Here is a 20,702-nt window from a genome sequence, read left to right on the forward strand (position 1 = left end):
TGAAACGTCATCAGTTGGAGACCAAGTACTGATCAAATTCAAAGTACGCACCTGGCCAAGCACGGATGAAATACCCGGATGTGTTCTCGCTCTGCCCACATTATCGAGGGTACATCACACCAGACCATAGGCCGTTTCCTAATTCCAAGTACACAAGCCGGTACTCGCGTACTGGCGAGTGAGGACTTGCAAGTAGCGACTCCAAAGTAACGACTTGCGAGAACGCATCGTCAACGTGCAATTGGAACGCCAGCGTACGTAATGACGTCACTTCTTCGGCTCCGCTCTGATGATCTTTACCGTGAAAAACAACGAAATGGAATCAGATGTAGTAACACAGCCCTGCATATTCACGTTTTAAAGTAAAAACAGTTTATGTGAGATCTGTCTGTCTGTCTGTCTGTCTGTCTGTCTGTCTGTCTGTCAGAGAGCGAGAGAGAAAGTTTTAAGAGTTATATATCTTTATTTAATGTTTCATAGGCCTTGATTTATTGACAGCTGCAGTTTGTAATGCAGTTGAACTGAACTGTCTCATTCTCAGTTACATCAGTGGATCCACAAAAACTTTTCAGAAATTGATGACTGAAAAATTATTAAACCTTCACAAGGACACCACCTAATGCAGGACTGTTTCGTAGGATCACGTGTGTTTTATCTGAATATACTTCATAAACAGAGATAAATGGTTTTATGGTTTTATTATTAACATTACTAAAATAGATTAGTCTGCATTCTACATATATAGCTGATGTTTGTCCTCTGACATTCAGAGGTTTATAGTCTGACAGATACACAAACATCACTACACTTTAATGTGATTATCAGTACGTCTCCTGTATGTACTGAACATCATCAATAATCGAATGATGGAATAGTTCACCTGCTTTACTCAGAACCTCCCAGAAGTCAGTGAGGAGCTGGGTTTCTTCAGATGTCCCTTGAATAAATTTTTGCTTAAATGTTATTTTTAATGCACAGCAACAGTGCTCAGAATAGAAAAAAGTCATACTACACGTAATGAAGACAAGACAATAATTCAGAAGTGCACAGTCATGGTCGAGAAAACAATAACAATATAAAGTTATGAACATTAACTTAACAGGGCTGTACGGAAAAGGCTGCACACTTCTGCGACGGCAGCACATTTAGAGCATTTTTTAAATGCAGCTACCGCAAAAGATGGTCACTGAAGTGCACAGTTTACAATTTAAATGCACAACGTTTGGTTTTAAAGGATAGTTTCACTCAAAATACATTTGAAAGGTTTATTCAAGGAGTATTCCATTTTCATTTCGGCCCTAGTAAATTTGTCTACATAGTAGGAGGCTGCACATTCAGGACCACATCAAGTGTTCCACACAAAGTATTGCTTCATGTCCTACCCAAGATTTTAAAGGTTTAATTCACCCAAATAGGACTTATTACAATATCATAACTTGGTTGCTAAGACTTGCATTTGCACAAATTGTGTAATTATCCGGTACAACAATAATGGAATCATATATAATGGTCTTTGTGGTGTCTAGATCTCAAACAGCACAATCTGAAAGGTTGGAATGAGGCAAGACACAAGGACGACTCTGGAGGCAGATATATATTTATTTTATACAATAACATTAAATAAAAATAGAAGCTGAACACACAAAGGTAAAGTAGCTCTATGATTCCTGCAGCGAAATCTGTGATCTCGTTACCTCCTGAGAGAGACGCATAGAAACAGACATTCTTACAAGCTACTAATATACAAACAAATATACAATAAATAGCATTGTTGCCATATAGTTAATAATGAAACACATAATCACTAAAACTCACAAAAGGTTACTTCATGAACTATTTTTTTTGGTGTGAGATCACAAGATGAACTCGCATTCATTCAAATGAGTAAATATGCAAACTATGCAAAACTGATATTTATCAGACGCTCTTTGTATCGTGTTGCTGCAGGCTCCTAGCTGATAGGAGCGCCTGTTGTGACCAGTTTGTAGTAGGCGCCCTTCTTGGCCATCAGCGTCTGATGTGTGCCCTGCTCTATGACAACTCCATGTGACATCACCGCTATGATGTCAGCAGTCTGGATGGTTGACAGCCGGTGAGCGATGACGATGCACGTTCGTCCTTTTCTCGCCTCATCCAGAGCTGACTGCACCGTCTGCAGGAAAACAGGGCTCAGTCATGAGAACGTTCTCTTGGTGTGTCGTGGAAGTATGTGAAGATGGTTTTAAAGCACTGCACACATCCGTCATGTAAAGACACACTGACACATTTCTGTAGTTGCTGTAAAATATATCATACCTTTTCACTTTCTGTGTCCAGGGCAGAGGTAGCTTCATCTAATAGCAGGATCTTGGGGTTCCTGACAATGGCCCGGGCGATGGCAATGCGCTGTTTCTGTCCTCTTGACAGCTGAGAGCCCTGAGCGCCAACCTGAGTCTCATATTTCTGATAGTTTGAGTTGTGAGAGAAGTGAAGAAAGCAAAAGGGAACAAGTTCAGCAGTTGTAATATTTGAAAATGATTTTATTGGAGTGGTAAACATGTACCAATGCAGTATGAGTGCTTTACTAGTTGTTGTTTTTTTGACATTTTATTTGTTTACATTAATTGTGATTTAAAAGACACTTTATATGTAAGAAAGTCCCTGTGACCAAGGCCACATATGTATTTCAGGTACTAAAACAATGGGTGTGTTCTAAATTTCATTCTTGACCTTAGAAACAGTGAAACAATTTAACTCCAAGTTCCATTTAACAGCTTTTCTGGAACTTTCAGCCACATTACAAAATCTAAACCAGATGGTCATTGACTCGTAGATGTTTAAATTTCCATTTCTGACTGTCAATTTAAAAACAGGGCACATCCAGTAAGCTGAGGAGCATCATGTGATTCTATCAAGAGCTTTTGAACAGCTACTAAAAAGACGCTGTGGTGCGTTTTTGTGTTTGTATATAAGCTTTTTAAAGCAGGTTATAATGAGAATGCTCTGTCAACTCTTCATCATGCTGTCACTGAAAGGAACAAATGTTTAGCACGCAGTTTAGTATTAAGTATCTGTATCACAGTCAAATTTGCCTCCAGCAAAGTATGAATATTTAATTTATGCTTGATTGAACTATGCAGCGGTCTTGTTAACAGCAACACAGTGACCAGACTAACAATGATGACTTAAGTGGTCATTCCTGGAAAATTCATTTATGAAGTAAAGTGTTCTACTTACGTCTGGAAGCGTCATCACAAAGTCATGAAGAAAGGCTTTTTTAGCGGCCTCAACAATCTCCTCCATGCTGACGCTACGTGTGTTATCTCCATACTGTATATTCCCAGCTATGCTGCAGTCAAACAGAACAGGCTCCTGGGACACGATGCCAATCTGAGATCTCAGGAACGGCACGTTGACTGAATGAGATTGGTGGCCATCGATCAACTGAAAATAAGATGACACAGTTGAAGCAGAGTCAATGGCTTTGCGATATACTGAACTTATGTTGTGATTTTGGGAAATCAAAATGTAAAATACACACCACTTGTCCTTCATCAGGGTCATAGAACCTTTCCAGCAGTTGAACACTGGTGCTTTTGCCGCAGCCGCTGCTCCCAACAAATGCCAAAGTCTGACCAGGCTTCACAGACACAACCAAACCCTTCAACACTTGAGTGTCTGGTCGGGTCGGATACGTAAACTTGCAATTAAGGAACTCTATGTTCCCTCTGAAGTTCTCCTGAAAATGAATGATAAGGCTCATAGTGACAAAATGACATTTTAGTGCATAAAAATAATCATTATTATCATCATAATTCTAGCTCATTTAATTAAAATCCACAAACCCATTTCACTCCATCTGAGGGGCTTGTGCTGATTTTAGGAACTCTGTCCAACAGCTGGAAAAACTGAGCAGCAGCAATTTTGGCTTTGGCGTAATCTGGAGTGAAGGAGGACGCCCTGCCCAGCGCCGTGCCACTGATTACTACAGCTGAGATCACTCTGGAGACACATCACATAACCACAGTGTTGGCAATCACATCACAAAATTCTAAATATGATTGGTTGCATGAAACCGAAAAGTTACCAACCTAAAAACAAACATGTACTGTAACCCCTCAGAGCTGACCAGGTAGCCTCCATATCTGAATGAAGCAGCATAGGCCATGAAGATGACACACTGAGCAAAACCAAAACAGAACCCGTAGATGTTGGCTTTCTTCTTAGCAGATTTATATGGGAGCTCCAGTTTCTGCTCGTATGATTCCACAAATGAGCTCTCTTTGGCCAAGCCTGCAATGGTCCTGATGTTGGCGAGAGCCTCACTGGAGACCTGAGAGAGAAACATCACTGCTAATACTGTAACTTTGACTGATCAGAGGAATTTTTAGCTGTCTATGGGTCTAAATGGTGAATGTTCTGGAGGAGAAACTTACCCGACCAGCTGCCTCCATGGCCTTTTTATCTTCATTTGCAAAACCTGTCAGCATTTTGGCTTGGAAAAGTCCTGACAGCCCAAGGAAGGGCAGGAAGCACATAATTACCAGCGTTAGCTTCCAGCTGAAGTAGAAGGCGATGATGAAAGATGCTCCGATGCTGGTCAGCGAGTTAACAATCATGCCAATCTGAGAACCTGTTGCCTGCAGAAAACATTCCAGCCATATGCAAAACAGCATTGTTAATGCCAAGCCAGGATTAGAAATGTGAGGCCTGTAAATTGTAGCTCACCCCCTGAACCATTGATGCATCTGTGGCCAATCTGGTGGTCAGAGCTCCAGGACTGTTTGTAGCGTCATCAAACCAGCCGATCTCCTGTCTCAGCATGGCCTGGAAGCCTACTTTCCTCAGACGACGGGTCAGCAGCTCTCCAGACTTTGCAAAAGCGTATCCCTGAAAAAATCAAAGCTGATTCTGTTGTGTTCTATACTGAGATGACAATAAGATCCAGATGTCTTAATTATATGATGACATTTAAGATTATTCTGATACAAACCTGAAGAAACTGTGAAAAGAAACTGATCACAGCAACGATGCAAAACAGAACACATATCCCATTAATCTGCTCTCTCTGCTTGTTCAAGTCCTGAATGGCAAAAGTCTGTAAAAACAAAATGCACAGATAAGTAAAACAATTCAGGTTGTGAGAAAGATGATACATTTATCATGAGAGCAGCCTTTACCCCAAGAATCTGGCTGAAGAGAACAGCATAGATGGGGTTGACTGAGCCGTTGACAGCAGCTCCCAGGGAGCCCAGCAGCATGTAGGGCCACTCCGGCTGGTTGTACTTTAGGATGCGTGCAACTGGAGCAGGCTCCACATGTTCATCTTCATCATCCTCAAGTTTCTGTTAGGATATAAGCGTTTGAGCAGTTCATTTCCACAGGATATGTAGTAATCAGGTTAATGAATTCAAATGCATGAACAGGTTTTCTCAGTACATTTTCTGGTGTGATCTTCAGGCTGCCTGATACTGCATCTGGGACAAAACCAGCAGACAAACTGCTCCGAGATCGCAGCCGAACAGAGCTCCTATAAAGAAATTTCGAAACATTTGTTCATGATGATCTATTCTTACATTTTATCTATATGAACTCAGGTGGATTTACAGAGGTTTTTACCTTTTACTAGATCTGGTGCTTCCACGGCTAAAACTCCTCGGCCTTTCCAAGTCTTCCTCGAAAGACTCACTGACCACATCTTAGAGAGAAAAAAAAAGTTAAATTAATGCAGCTTTAATGCAAGTATTGAAGCCTTTGTTGCTTTTAACAACAAACACAGCAAAGACCAACGAAAACACACTTGTCCTGTGACCTGCCTCACATACAGTATCTCCTACCATTAGTTGTGTTGGATTGGTTCTGCAGCGTGACCAGAGTGAAGTAGACGCCTTGTTTTTCAAGTAGCTCGCTGTGCGTTCCTTTCTCCACAGCCTGTCCGTGCTCAAATCCAATGATGACATCTGCATTTCTAATTGTGGACAGTCGGTGGGCTATTGAGATTGTTGTCCTGCCTGTGCGTACCTGCAGATATACTAGTTATAATCATGTCATCCTACAATGTCAGTGCGTGACTTTTATGTGATGCACAGACAGTGAGACTCACTTTATCTAGTGCTTCCTGGACAACAGCTTCACTCTCATTGTCCAGTGCAGATGTGGCCATGTCCAACAGCAGGATTTTGGGCTTTCGGATAAGAGCTCGAGCGATAGCAATCCTCTGCTTCTGTCCTCCACTCATCTGGCCTCCGCCTTCACCCACCAGAGTGTCAAATTGCTGGAGGCCAAAAACGTACAAATCAGCACGTAGTGTGCGATTGTGAAACTGCTGCAAATCTCTTCTATTGTCACTCAGTATGAACATGTACCTGTGGTAGTTCCATGATGAAATTGTAAGCATTAGCTTCTTTTGTTGCACTGATTATGTCTTCCATGGTGACTCCAGGTCGACCATAGCGGATGTTCTCTGCAATGGTTGTGGCGAACAGCACTGGCTCCTGCTCCACGATACCAATGAGAGAGCGGAGCCACCGGATGTTTAAGGTGCGAACATCATGGCCGTCTAAAGACACCTTACAATGAGATCACATTTAAATATATTACAGAGAAGCCTTCAAACTTTCACTGAATTTATCCTGTGCTGTGAATGAAGCTGCCCAGGTAGTTACCATTCCTTCCTTTGGATCATAAAACCTCTGAATGAGCTGGATTGTGGTGCTCTTTCCAGAGCCGCTTGGCCCAACAAAAGCAGTGGTTTCTCCTGCTTTGATCTTCATGCTCAGATTATCTAAAATCTGAGAAAATATTTGTCTTTGCACGAGTTCAAATTTGAAAAATGAAACATGAAGACAAGAAATGCCAGATGAAGAGTGTTACCTTGACTTCAGGCCGAGATGGGTAGTGGAAAGTGATATTATGGAACTCAATGTCACCTGTTACTTTGTCTAATTTGTGGCCCTCTTCTGACAAACAATCAATTTCTGGTTCCTGTGAATACAACAGCAAAGAATGTTAATAGAAATGTTTGAAACAACCTTTTTGCCTGTTACTGACTATAGAGATGTGTTGTACATGAAGGCTTCTGATAACTGTCTTAGCATGCTGGATAGTGTTTACTACTGTGCACTGAGATTCATTATCAAATGTGGTCCCCTTACTCACCATTGTGTGCTCTGTTCTAAAGTTAACTGGACATCTTTAAGTGCCTGATGTCTCAGTCACTGGTGTGTGTTTATTTACAGAATCATTCTGGGTATTGTTCCTTCCTATTTGTCTTGTCTTTTAACAAGGAAACATGGAAGTCACAATCTCCGATCTGTGGATACTCTGCGATTTGTCCTCCGCAAAGTATGATCTGAACTGGCCTAAAAAGCATTTAGGTAATGCTTGGAATAAACTACAATCTCAATTTCAACTTCAAGCCCTTGTTACACTGAATGAGTTTAAAGTTCTAGTAAAAACATTACAGTCTAATTTGTCTGTGAGTAAGTTTTAATGCTGCTAATTTTATCTGTTGTTTACTGTTTTTTTAATGTGACTATGCTGCTGCCCTCTTGGCCAGGTCTCCCTTGTAAAGGAGGTCTCTGATCTCAGTGGGACTAATCTGGTTAAATAAATGCTAAATAAATAAATAAGTCGAGATTGGCTACTTAGGTTTTGTTTGTTTATTTTGACTCATATGTCTTTTAGTGCATAAAGAATACCATATAGGGTTGCAATATCACCAGAGATGTTGTTAGTCTTAAGGAGCATCCTAATTTTACCCGGTCAATCGTGTCAAAGATGGACTTTGCAGCTGCTCGTCCAGAAGCGAAGGCCTCGAGACATGGGGAGGCCTGGCCCAAGTTCATAGCTGCCATGAGCACTCCAAAGAAAACCTGAAAACAAACACAGTAGTCACAGGGTGAGACAAAAAACACTGTGTTTCAAATAATATCAGAAGCTTGCATTAAACTTTACCTGAATTAGACCCCCAGGAGATAACTCCTTGGTGTCGATGACCAGTTTAGATCCAAACCAAAAGGCCAAAGCATAACACAGGAAAATGATGCACCACAAATATCCTTGAAACACACCAATAATCGTGCCCTTTTTCACTCCCCAGGTCTGAGCCTCCACGAGATTTCTGTCATACCTGTGCAAAGTTTAATATTGTTTCAGATAAGAAAATAGCTGAATCATCATTTACAATCTTCATTCATCAGTATTACAAAGTACCTCTCAGCTTCCTTTTCCTCCCCACCAAAAGCTGCTACTGTTCTGATGGATGATAGAACCTCATCAGCTACAGCTCCTGCTTTTGCATAGGCCTTCAGCTCTCGTCCCGTCAATCTGGCCACAGCCTTATGGAATAAAGAAGAAAAATACATTTTTAAAAACCACTAAAAAAAACCATGGCTTAAATATAATCCACACCCATTTGACGAAAACAGGTAATGTTTGGTGATCTCTTTACCATCGCCATCAGTCCAGCAGCTAAACCAATCAGGGGACTCACTGCGATGACTACCAAAGTCAGCTTCCACCCACCGATGAATCCAACCATGAAGCCAAACACAAACGTGGAGAGTCTCTCAATGAATATAGACACCTGATCAGCGATGGCGTAGTTGATTTTGTTGATATCACTGACAAGGGACAGAAAACAATGGAAACCTGTGATGTGAAACATTCTTTCAACACAGATAAGAATCTGGTCTGGAAACAAAGAGCCACCGACTTACTCAGATATCCTTGTGTTCAGTTCTCCTACAGAGTTGCAGTCAAACCATCCGATCTCCATTCGCATTACTTTTCTGAAATAAATCCTTCGGATTCTCTGAATTTGTCTTGCCGCCGCAAACACCCAGAAATAAATCTACAGTGTGGTGCAAAAAAGATGTAATGTGCTACTCTCCGAGAAGTCCTAATTACTTAAGAGGCATTTAAATTAAAGCTGAATATGGGAATCCTACATACTCACCTGAAAGTAACTCAAAACCAGAACTCCTAATCCAATTCCAATGTAATAATACGCAAACATGGTCATCTGTGCTTCAATGTCCACCCTGCCAGGAGAAGAAAATGAGCAACAACAACTCCTCACTTTCACGTCACATTGTCAGTAAATTAATAACTCACCCGCAGTAGACTGTGCTGTTTTCAGCTGTTTCATATATGGAGCCATTAATCCAATAGATGGTGTTGTTGTTGCATGTCTTGTTTGGGTCTTTCAGCTCTTGTGCTTCAAGATCATAAGCCACAAATGTGTTTGTCATCATGCCGTACACCAGGAGCATTAAAGGTGAAGCTGCACCGTGGACAAGGGCACAAAAACTCCCCACCACCATCATCACAGTGTCTGTCCAGGTGGCAAATCGAAACTGAAAATAGGGATTTGTGAGGTTTTATTAAAACATAGTATAGATATTGTTCAGATTTATTCCACATTTAATTTCTTCTTGATATTTAATGATCAAAGGAAGAAAGTCTAAAGTGTCCTAGAAAGTTACTGCAAGAAAATGATAATACTTAATAATAGACATAGCATTTACCAGCTGGAAGTATCCAACGCTGAGTGCATTTTCCATTTTTTTCTCATCTCTGGAAAACATGGAATTTATGTATTATATAATAAACCCATAAACTAACAACATAAACATAATATCTCAAGTCTCCCAAAACAAAGTTACCTTTTCTGATTGTCAACTGAGGGGAAAAAAGGAAATCTGTATTTAGAGTTGGCCAAAATTGCATTGCAAAACTAAATAATACTTTGACAGTTTTTAGACTGAAAGTTGCTCACTCACCTCCGTTATCTTCACCTGGAGTTGTAAGATTGTGAGATTTCTTCATGTCAGCTGCCCTGACTCAGGCACGTGTGTCCTCACTTGGCAACAACTGGACAAAAAAAATATTAAAATGGAAATAAATATTAAATTACAGAAGAAGAAATTTTAAGATAATCACTGAAGAAGCCTCTTGGATGAGAGATAAAACATAATCACAAGCCTAAAAACCTAAAATCTAACAGAGAAGTCCAGCTGTTTTTGGCTGAAGTTACAGGATTAAGATAATAATTTAGGTAAAAGTTAGATCATCTGTGCCATTCACTGTGTATTTAATGAAGACGCTAAGAATACTACAGTTCCCATCAGTTCACCGTACCAACATCACTAATGAAACAATTATTAAGGACAAGAACAGCAGCTATTAGTGGAGGAATCTGTTGAAAAAAGTGTAGCAGGTCGCAGTGTCACAAAAGCAAAATGCGCAGTACCTGGACTCTGGCAGGAGAATGTTTGGTTCCTTCAGAAATCCAACAACAACACTGAGGCTCATCAGAAGAAATTCCTATCTTATTTTCAAGTTAACCTGTGCCTCCCACTTTCCCATTATCTCCTCTTCCATTAGACTGATAAGGGCTCTATCAGCAGTGACCTCTCCCACAATGTCTTTGAAAGAATTGTTCTGGTCTAAATAATCTAGCGTTTTAATTAAATTTGATTGAATTTCATCCTATTTTTTCTTGTTGTTTTTGTCGTATTGTTGTTGCTGCCTGACATATAACATGTGCAGAGCTTTAGCCAGCTCAGACTGTATTAAAACATGTGATATAAAAACTGAATTTGATTTGATTGGACAATAATACCACTTTATTGACATGAGACATTTGCTAGCATTACACTGTTACTGATTTTTTTTTTTTTAAATGGCTTTGGGATTGAAATTAGTTGCTATCAATAGTGACTATAAAATGGGTTGACTGACCTTAGGGCCATTGATCGCAATCAGGAGTTGTCTCAATACACACATCTTACTAATAATAATGTCATGGGGAACGTTTGGTCCCTTCCTGTCATAAAAATTGCTTCATCAAACTTCAATTATTCACAGATTTTAATAAACTAATGTGACTGTAGACTAAATAACCGAAGACCTTAGTGTTCTAGAGAAAGCCGATTATCTCAGCAAATTTGTGAAACTAGTCACACTAACATTAACATTTCATCTATCTAAGGTGTAATTATTGATATAAAACATATAAACACATAACATGTAGAAATTTGTATTCATTTTATCAGGTTCTTCATCCCACATGTCAGTCAATATTGTGAGTTTATTTAATTCACAATTGCACAAATATGAATAGTACAAAAGCATGAATATGTCATAATGTGTATTACTACATAAAAATAGAAACAGATTTACATTTGCAGTAATCATGTAAATGGTTGAGAGGTTAATGCCCTCTGGGACAAGTAGTGTAAAGGGTGTCGGAGTTTGCTCCTTCTTTACAGCCGCTTATTATTCACATCAGGCGATTGATAATATTACAGGAAGGAGTGGGCAGTCGAGAAAGAGTCTCAGACTGTCATCAAATATCCTAAAATGTACATATGTACATATATAATTACGCTTTTTTAAATATGCTTTTACTTCTAAATGAATTCGCATTAAAGCAAGTGGCAGTCAAAATAGTTCTCTATTGCATTAAGAATGGATGATGACACATCTTCAGTCCAACTACTCGCTGCATTTTGCCCAATCTGAACCATAATAATGGGAGTATAATACAAATATATATGGGATAATATTTGAATCAGTTGGTTTTATAAATATATTTGGATTTGTTAAATCAAATGAACAGTTCAACAGTTTGAGAAACTACACTTTAATTCAACCTCTGTTTAAGTGCTGAGATACATGAGGCCTCATTTATATTATAGCAGAGCCAAGATACAGCAGGAAATGTAGGCATGCAAAAAAAAAACAAAACAAAAAACAAACCAACTTTGGCAATAAAAAAAATGTAATAAAGCTATTAAAAACACAAATTATTCAAATCACAGAACCATTAATAGTAAATAGAGCATTTAAGAATTCAGACTAAATCAGTGGTTCTCAAATTTTTTCTGTCGGGCCCCCCTTCGGAGGACAAAAAACTTTCGTGCCCCCCCAATAACTTCGTGCGTATATATATATATATATGTATATGTATATGTATATGTATATGTATATATATATATATATATATATATATATATATATATATATATATATATATATATATATATATATATATATATATATATAAAAAATATATATAAATAAAGATCACGGGTGTCAAACTCATTTTAGTCCAGGGACCACATAAACCCAATCTGATCTCCAGTGGGCCCCACCAGTAAAATCACAGCATAATAAACTATAAATAACCACAATTCCAACTTTTCCCCTTTGTTTTAGTTCAAAAATAGTACATTCTGAAAATGTTCACATTTTATGAAGTATCTTTTTACAAAATATTATGAACCTGAAATTTCTTAAGGAAAACAAGTTCAATTTCAACAGTAGCCTATTATGCCTCAGTTCACCATTTACACATGCATTGTAACTGCCAGATAACAGTTTATCTACAAAAACACAAAACATTCAGTCACAGGTATCTGGAACTGAACAATCTAGTATTTTACTTCATGATCAGAACAACTTGTCAAGTTCTAGAAATTATTTTAAATTTACAATTTTACAAATTTGCAATTTACAGTTAATGTTGTTGTAATTTTTATCATTTGTAAAGTCGTTCCACGGGCCGAAATGGACCGTCTGGTGGGCCGGTTTTGGCCCGCAGGCCGTATGTTTGACATTGCTGGTAAAAACAATCGGAGGAGATGAGCCGAGTATGTGACTTGATCAAGTACGCTGGTGTTCCGACTGCACATGAACGATACGTTCTCCTGTTCTCAGGAGTCTGTACTTCGGAGTCTGAACGGCCAGTGCATATACCATAGGTATATACAGAAGATCATTGTTATTAATATTTTTTATATCTATGGCATATACAGTCTATGGGGCCAGCACAATTTCAGTATTGTTGTACGCCGCGAAAAACAGGCCGACGTTAAAACAATAGTTCAGCTAATTAGTTCCGTATAGACGGACCTTTTCCTCCCAGTCTCCTGCGCCCCCCCTGACATGCCTCTGCGCCCCCCCAGGGGGGCGCGCCCCACTATTTGAGAAACACTGGACTAAATGAACCAGCTAAAACAAGACCAGGTGGGAGTCAGATAAGTGATAAATGAGTCAAACTTTAGATTCTCCTGCATGTGAAATTCAGGTTCAGCCACAGCTTCCAACATAATACAATCATTTGAACATGTTCAATAACAGCCCACATTAAATGCAGTTGTGGAAGAAATATTCAGAGGCTTTATTTAGGTAAAAGTACAAATATAACACTGTATTAATCACTCTGTTACAAAAAACCCAAACTGAAAAAGTCACTTGAGTTAGGCAGGATTAGCATGATTGAACTACTCACTAAAGAAAAACGTGGCTGTGATTCATATTCTATTGTTTATTGTTTTATTACATGACTATACTCATTATCTAAGATCAGTATTTTACTGCTGCAATTAGTAGGTGTAAGCATGTGTACATGTAATACATATCAGGCGGTCAAAGATGATGATTTTCATATTTAATTGCTGGCATAAAAAAAAAATCTGAAAAAAAGTCACAAAGCTTAAGGTGACACTGTGAAAATGCTTGCTTTGTCCAAACTTCAGTGGCAATCTTTAAAGTATTCAATTAACCTGAATACTGCTTCATTTATATAGCGCCAGTTCACAACACAAATCATTAAAGGACACTTTGAGTTCAAGACCTTACAAAATTACAGAGAGAAAGCCAATAATATTTGAGCAATTGGTGGCAGGGAGGACAAACTCTCATTTCTGATCAGCCGGAGGCTTTTTAGAGAGTTATTGAGGCCCCTGGACAATAAAAAAATACAATAGCTGAGCCTAGAAGCAACAAATATGTGCACTAAGCACTAAATTATCAAAATTATCGAAAGAAAAAGCAAAAAAATTGCAAATTGGAAAGCTAGAACCATGAAATTGTAGAATGTTTACATGAAAATGGCTTAAACAACTAGTAAATATGGTTTTGAATTAATTTTTAACCAATCAGCAAAGCGCTTCAGCTCTACTTCAAAACGCAGTTTCATCTTTGACAAAGCATCACACCATGTTTAAAAAGGTCTTTTTTCATTTTATGTCAAAAATTCTTTTATTTTTTTAAGTAACTACAGCTCTTAGACAAATAAAATTACAATATATTCTTCTGAAATGTAATGGATTAGGAGTATAAAGTACCCCAGTTTTGTAGTTCAGTGCAGAATCTAAGTACAATTATATTTTACCACTGATTGAAAGACAGCAGTGAAGTAACGTAGGAGGGGTAATAATCACAGTTATGGCGTTTCAATTAAGTAAAGCCCTGTGCCTTACAGAGAGGCAGTTCCACCCAACCTCAGCATAAAGTTCACCATGATCAGTATTCTAATTATCATTTACAAAGATAACTTACCATAATCATAAATAGCATTCAACAGCTGAATCGTGGCAGCAGAAGCATGCATGTACAGAACGTCCCTGGAAACGTTGTTTCAATCAGTGCTATTCTGCAATGTGAAGGAAAACATGATTTATTTCTATAGTAGATAAACCAGTTAACAAAAAGACAGCAAACATCAAAGAGCCTTCTTTTTGTGTACTGTTTTTCCAGGCAAAAGTAATCCATAGTACACTAATCCCATGAGCTGTTATTTTTACATTTGTGTAGGAGAGACTGTCTGGAATTTGGCAATACCGGAACCACGTTGTTGGGATCCTAAATGACATTATTACTTTGTTTACTGAAGTATTAACACACAGAATGCGAGCAGGGATAGCAAAACAGGCAAATTGTTGCATCTGAAGAACAATATTTCATTTAAGTCCGTTCAAATATTCATAGATTCAACATTCAGTGAAGCAGTTGCTATGAGTTCAGTTTGTTGTCACAAAAATAATTCAGATAGCCAATGAGTTTTATATAATGTAGGAGAACCAGCTTGTCAGGACATTACTAAGTCGTTCACCTGGATCGGCATAATGTGGTACATTTCTTTGAAGACAGCAATGTTGACATTCTGGACAGAGTAGTCTGAGAGGGCAGTGAAGGAAGATGCCCATGCAAAACTGGGGCAGCCATCTCTGAATACAGGAGAAGATCTAGGACACCACTTATCATGTACTTTTAATGCAGGCTTGAGATTTAGAATTACCATGACTTGAATGACTCACTGTCTGCACAGACATGTTAAAAGTTTCAGACACTGAGTACTACATTTATCAGTATCATTCTCATGTAAATATGATCAAAGGTAAAACCCCTTCTCCGTTTAGTTTGTACACACCACAAACACAACTTGAGTACTGTTAAAATGGAACATACAGCAAATTGGAACAGTTAAGTGTTGCAGTGAGCATCTTCTGAAAGAATACTGTCCCTAAAATAATCCAAAACCAATGCTTGTGCCTTGCATAAAAGAAATTTACCGAAGAAAAAAGTTTGAGATCCCACACTGAAAAAAATTCACAAGGCTCGCTTGACAAAGGACTTCTTCAGTGAGAATAACATCACTCTTTTGGACCATCCCGCATGTTCCCCTGATTTAAATCCCATAGAGAACATTTGGGGATGGATGGCAAGGGAAGTTTATAAAAATGGCCATCAGTTCCAGACAGTTGATGCCCTTCGTGAAGCCATCTTCACCACTTGGAGCAATGTTCCCACCAGCCTCCTGGAAACACTCGCATCAAGCATGCCCAAACGAATTTTTGAAGTGATTAACAAGAACAGTGGAGCTGCTCATTACTGAGTCCTACTGAGAAATTTTTTTGTTCTGGTTTGGAGAGTTTTTTGTAATTTTTTGAGCGATGGTCTTAAACTTTTGATCAGCTGATAAACAGCCTATTTCAGTTTACTTGTTGTTTTCAATAAATTACTTTTTCAAAGTGCTTTTTGGACAATAATACCACTTTATGTTCAAAATTAAACTGGCGTTTTTGAAATGAGACATTTGTTGGCAGTATACTGCTACTGATTTTCTTTTTAAATCCCTTTGGATGATTAAGACACACTGTCTAAGTAGACTGTGGGAGAACCGGTGTGCTCAATCTGCAACAAGTGGGAGGAATAGGTGGAGAAAGAGGAAGTAACTTCATATATCTCTAAATTAAGCAACAGTGTGATATTACATCTAAGTCATTTTGAGACAAGAAGGGATTATTTTCATGACAAACTTCTACATGTGTGACTTTCATTGATCAATAAAAAGTTCCAATAAAATCTGCCTTGCTGTTGGACAGAGCTCCTAAAATCAGCATAAGCCCCTCAGATGGAATGAAATGGGTTTGTGGATTTTAATTAAATGAGTTAGAATTATGATGATGATACTAATGATTATTTTTATGCACTAAAATGTCATTTTGTCACTATGAGCCTTATCATTCATTTTCAGGAGAACTTCAGAGGGAACATAGAGTTCCTTAATTGCAAGTTTACGTATCCGACCCGACCAGACACTCAAGTGTTGAAGGGTTTGGTTGTGTCTGTGAAGCCTGGTCAGACTTTGGCATTTGTTGGGAGCAGCGGCTGCGGCAAAAGCACCAGTGTTCAACTGCTGGAAAGGTTCTATGACCCTGATGAAGGACAAGTGGTGTGTATTTTACATTTTGATTTCCCAAAATCACAACATAAGTTCAATATATCGCAAAGCCATTGACTCTGCTTCAACTGTGTCATCTTATTTTCAGTTGATCGATGGCCACCAATCTCATTCAGTCAACGTGCCGTTCCTGAGATCTCAGATTGGCATCGTGTCCCAGGAGCCTGTTCTGTTTGACTGCAGCATAGCTGGGAATATACAGTATGGAGATAACACACGTAGCGTCAGCATGGAGGAGATTGTTGAGGCCGCTAAAAAAGCCTTTCTTCATGACTTTGTGATGACGCTTCCAGACGTAAGTAGAACACTTTACTTCATAAATGAATTTTCCAGGAATGACCACTTAAGTCATCATTGTTAGTCTGGTCACTGTGTTGCTGTTAACAAGACCGCTGCATAGTTCAATCAAGCATAAATTAAATATTCATACTTTGCTGGAGGCAAATTTGACTGTGATACAGATACTTAATACTAAACTGCGTGCTAAACATTTGTTCCTTTCAGTGACAGCATGATGAAGAGTTGACAGAGCATTCTCATTATAACCTGCTTTAAAAAGCTTATATACAGACACAAAAACGCACCACAGCGTCTTTTTAGTAGCTGTTCAAAAGCTCTTGATAGAATCACATGATGCTCCTCAGCTTACTGGATGTGCCCTGTTTTTAAATTGACAGTCAGAAATGGAAATTTAAACATCTACGAGTCAATGACCATCTGGTTTAGATTTTGTAATGTGGCTTAAAGTTCCAGAAAAGCTGTTAAATGGAACTTGGAGTTAAATTGTTTCACTGTTTCTAAGGTCAAGAATGAAATTTAGAACACACCCATTGTTTTAGTACCTGAAATACATATGTGGCCTTGGTCACAGGGACTTTCTTACATATAAAGTGTCTTTTAAATCACAATTAATGTAAACAAATAAAATGTCAAAAAAACAACAACTAGTAAAGCACTCATACTGCATTGGTACATGTTTACCACTCCAATAAAATCATTTTCAAATATTACAACTGCTGAACTTGTTCCCTTTTGCTTTCTTCACTTCTCTCACAACTCAAACTATCAGAAATATGAGACTCAGGTTGGCGCTCAGGGCTCTCAGCTGTCAAGAGGACAGAAACAGCGCATTGCCATCGCCCGGGCCATTGTCAGGAACCCCAAGATCCTGCTATTAGATGAAGCTACCTCTGCCCTGGACACAGAAAGTGAAAAGGTATGATATATTTTACAGCAACTACAGAAATGTGTCAGTGAGTCTTTACATGACGGATGTGTGCAGTGCTTTAAAACCATCTTCACATACTTCCACGACACACCAAGAGAACATTCTCATGACTGAGCCCTGTTTTCCTGCAGACGGTGCAGTCAGCTCTGGATGAGGCGAGAAAAGGACGAACGTGCATCGTCATCGCTCACCGGCTGTCAACCATCCAGACTGCTGACATCATAGCGGTGATGTCACATGGAGTTGTCATAGAGCAGGGCACACATCAGACGCTGATGGCCAAGAAGGGCGCCTACTACAAACTGGTCACAACAGGCGCTCCTATCAGCTAGGAGCCTGCAGCAACACGATACAAAGAGCGTCTGATAAATATCAGTTTTGCATAGTTTGCATATTTACTCATTTGAATGAATGCGAGTTCATCTTGTGATCTCACACCAAAAAAAATAGTTCATGAAGTAACCTCATATCCTGCACAGTTTTTGGAATTATGTATTTTATTATTACTTATATGATAACAATGCTATTTACTGCACATTTGTTTGTTTGTAAGAATGAAATGATCACATTTTTGACATGCCTCTGGTCATGCTAGTTATGAGTTATTCTTCATGTAATGTATGATTATTTTAATCACAAATACTGTACGTCAGAACATAGTGACAACGGGAAACACTAAATTCAACTATTATCCCTTCATTGACTAGGTTTAGAAATGTCTTTCTTTGTTGCACTAACTGCATTTAATGATACATTCCTGAATATGTGTTTATTTTTAATACATGTATTTCTACTGTTTCACCATGATTTCATTCAACCAAAATGTAATGTTTTGTTACTAGCAAGATATGTCTTTCCAGTTCAGTGTTACTGTAATTTTTTGACGTTTTTAGCTTTTATTTTTAAAGTTTGGGGGCGCTGTTGTTCTTTTTAACAAAATCTGTCATTGGATAAAGTGCTCATCGCTGTGGAAATGAATGACAAGATGTTGAATTTAAGGGTTTTGCTTTTTTACCTCAATACAGTCGGTTGGACAAAGGTCAGTGTTATATCATCAAAGCATAATGTATTTAATTTAAACATTTTCCCCATATTTAAAAAAAAAAAGGAAAGAAAACTTTTAATTAGTTTTCATTGTTTGTTAAATACATGTTTGGCTTAATTATGCAAAAGTTGGCATGGATAAAATGTATGCTGCTACTGAGTGGTTCTCTGTTGCTTTACTTCCAATGCCAGTCAAAATAAATTACCCAGACACACAGATGTTTCTTCAAGCTTGGCTTAGCAAGGAGCCCATGCACTCAGGACAGTTACATCACTCGGTGCCCAGCCTCAGGTGCTACCGGGTACTAAGCAACCAGAGATGGTGGGAAAAGACGTGGAAATGGGTTCTGCTCGGAAGTTTCGTTCATATGCCTAATCAAATTACATCAGAGACTCTGTTCTACCTCATTACATTTAGGTCGATTAATATCTGAATTTACCAGAAGAAGCTAAGAGACCCATCAGAGATTATGTAATACACACAGTGCCGGATGATTCAGTGGGTCCTAAAAAATGTAGGGAATTATGGAAAGAATATGTCAGATGTGTTGTTGAGCTGCTGTCATGGAGATTTGCCCAGTTTAAATATTCATTATTGTTATTTTGGAGCATAATCTAAATTTTGAGAAACTGAAAAGATATATTCATAATGTAGACTTTTACTTTAACTGAGCAGCACTGTTTTATAAATTGAATTATCTATTTTTCACTCTATGCTGTACAGATGGAGAATGCAGATTGTAAGAATAGAATTCAGTTTGCTTTTGAAGGTTAGGTACTATCTTGTTTCGGGCATTATCTAGAGCAGGGGTCATCAACCTTTTTGAACCTGAGAGCAACTTCAAGGGTACTGAGTAGTATGAAGGGCACCTTGTTTGATACAAACTTCCTCAATAACAAACTTGCGCCATCATCTTTAAACAATAATAATAATAATGAAAATAATATGTAAAAAGACTGATCACATTTATGTTAATTATTCCTTACAATAATTATTAACGATTTCCACAACAATGACGGTAGGAAACACAAACACACACACACACACACACACACACACACACACGTATATGGAAATCCATTCCAATACTTAAAAGTCAGAGGTATCCCATCTCTGAAACTTTGGTAAATATCTTTCTTGACAGTTTTGTATGAATCAGCATATTTGCAGCATTTTGTTCAAAATCACACCAGTTACATTTCTGTGCAAATTGTCACTTCTAACATTTTTAGGAAATCATTAACTGTCATCAAGTCATGCTTCATTTGTGCAAACTACCACCTTTGTAACATTTTTGAACAATCCATGAACTCTGTCCCATGTTTGTACAAATTATCAGTTATGTAAGAAAAAAAAAATCAACCCTTTCACATTTTGAAATGATTCCTATCACATTAGTACTAATCACCAGCATTTTTCACCAGCATTGCAACATTTTTAACAAATCATAACAACAAATCATTACATGTTTTCAACAAATTATTTTTCACAATTTTGTGTAATGGCACGGTGTTTTGAATGACGACATGTTACCTCTTTCTTTGTCTGTTAATGTGTGTTAGTGGGAAGCCTGGCATTGCAGAGCTTATCATGTCTTACCTTTACCTTGCAGCTCACGGTTAAGATGGTTCAGTTTCCCAGTGATGTCTGTTAAAAATGCAAGGGCAAGAATCCACTCAGTGTCCTCAAACAGCGAGGTGTCTTCCCCTTTGGACTGCATGAACTCTTTGATTTTGGCCAACAGTAACAAAAAACGCTGCAAAACTGGTCCCATGCTGATCCTTGGGGTTTCTGTGTGCAGTAACAGGTCACCATGTTTAGCTGACAGCTCCTCCAGCAGCACCTTCAATGTCCTGGTTGTTTGGCTTTGGAGCCATTTATGATCTTCACGACACGAGTCATCACATGATCAA

At 38.4% G+C, this 20,702-nt stretch overlaps 2 protein-coding genes across 2 annotated transcripts; one reads left to right on the plus strand and one right to left on the minus strand.

Annotated features, from left to right (window-relative positions):
* Nucleotides 1-1,579: 1,579 nt before the first annotated feature.
* abcb11a (ATP-binding cassette, sub-family B (MDR/TAP), member 11a) lies at nt 1,580-10,283 on the minus strand. Its single transcript, XM_035951173.2, has 28 exons — nt 10,235-10,283; nt 9,765-9,855; nt 9,648-9,663; nt 9,510-9,558; nt 9,097-9,338; nt 8,939-9,023; nt 8,700-8,833; nt 8,432-8,603; nt 8,194-8,318; nt 7,936-8,110; nt 7,740-7,853; nt 6,853-6,963; nt 6,645-6,770; nt 6,345-6,548; nt 6,083-6,253; nt 5,817-6,000; nt 5,599-5,677; nt 5,419-5,509; nt 5,160-5,324; nt 4,973-5,077; nt 4,708-4,869; nt 4,416-4,619; nt 4,071-4,312; nt 3,825-3,981; nt 3,521-3,718; nt 3,217-3,423; nt 2,296-2,442; nt 1,580-2,152 (listed from the first exon to the last, which is right to left on the minus strand). The coding sequence occupies exons 2-28, from the start codon at nt 9,808-9,810 to the stop codon at nt 1,952-1,954; spliced, it is 3,912 nt and encodes a 1,303-aa protein (XP_035807066.2). The 5' UTR covers nt 9,811-9,855; nt 10,235-10,283; the 3' UTR covers nt 1,580-1,951.
* A 5,871-nt stretch (nt 10,284-16,154) lies between these two features.
* Nucleotides 16,155-18,195, plus strand: LOC111572820 (bile salt export pump-like). Its single transcript, XM_023276649.3, has 5 exons — nt 16,155-16,200; nt 16,310-16,507; nt 16,605-16,811; nt 17,586-17,732; nt 17,876-18,195. Exons 1-5 carry the CDS (start codon nt 16,192-16,194, stop codon nt 18,074-18,076), a joined length of 762 nt encoding a protein of 253 aa, XP_023132417.2. The 5' UTR covers nt 16,155-16,191; the 3' UTR covers nt 18,077-18,195.
* The last annotated feature ends 2,507 nt before the right edge of the window (nt 18,196-20,702 follow it).

The sequence above is a fragment of the Amphiprion ocellaris genome, chromosome 11 (genome assembly GCF_022539595.1).
Source record: "Amphiprion ocellaris isolate individual 3 ecotype Okinawa chromosome 11, ASM2253959v1, whole genome shotgun sequence".
Lineage (NCBI taxonomy): Eukaryota > Metazoa > Chordata > Actinopteri > Pomacentridae > Amphiprion > Amphiprion ocellaris.

What these genes read in the sequence shown, in the direction of transcription:
- abcb11a (XM_035951173.2), bottom strand. Translation starts at nt 9,810, where the DNA reads ATGAAGAAATCTCACAATCTTACAACTCCAGGTGAAGATAACGGAG. An exon ending in TCCAGGAAGCACTAGATAAA is followed by an intron (nt 6,001 to 6,082) that starts GTGAGTCTCACT and finishes GTATATCTGCAG; the next exon opens with GTACGCACAGGCAGGACAAC. An exon ending in CCAATCCAACACAACTAATG is followed by an intron (nt 5,678 to 5,816) that starts GTAGGAGATACT and finishes TTTCTCTCTAAG; the next exon opens with ATGTGGTCAGTGAGTCTTTC.
- LOC111572820 (XM_023276649.3), top strand. An exon ending in TTGTGATGACGCTTCCAGAC is followed by an intron (nt 16,812 to 17,585) that starts GTAAGTAGAACA and finishes TCAAACTATCAG; the next exon opens with AAATATGAGACTCAGGTTGG. An exon ending in TGGACACAGAAAGTGAAAAG is followed by an intron (nt 17,733 to 17,875) that starts GTATGATATATT and finishes GTTTTCCTGCAG; the next exon opens with ACGGTGCAGTCAGCTCTGGA.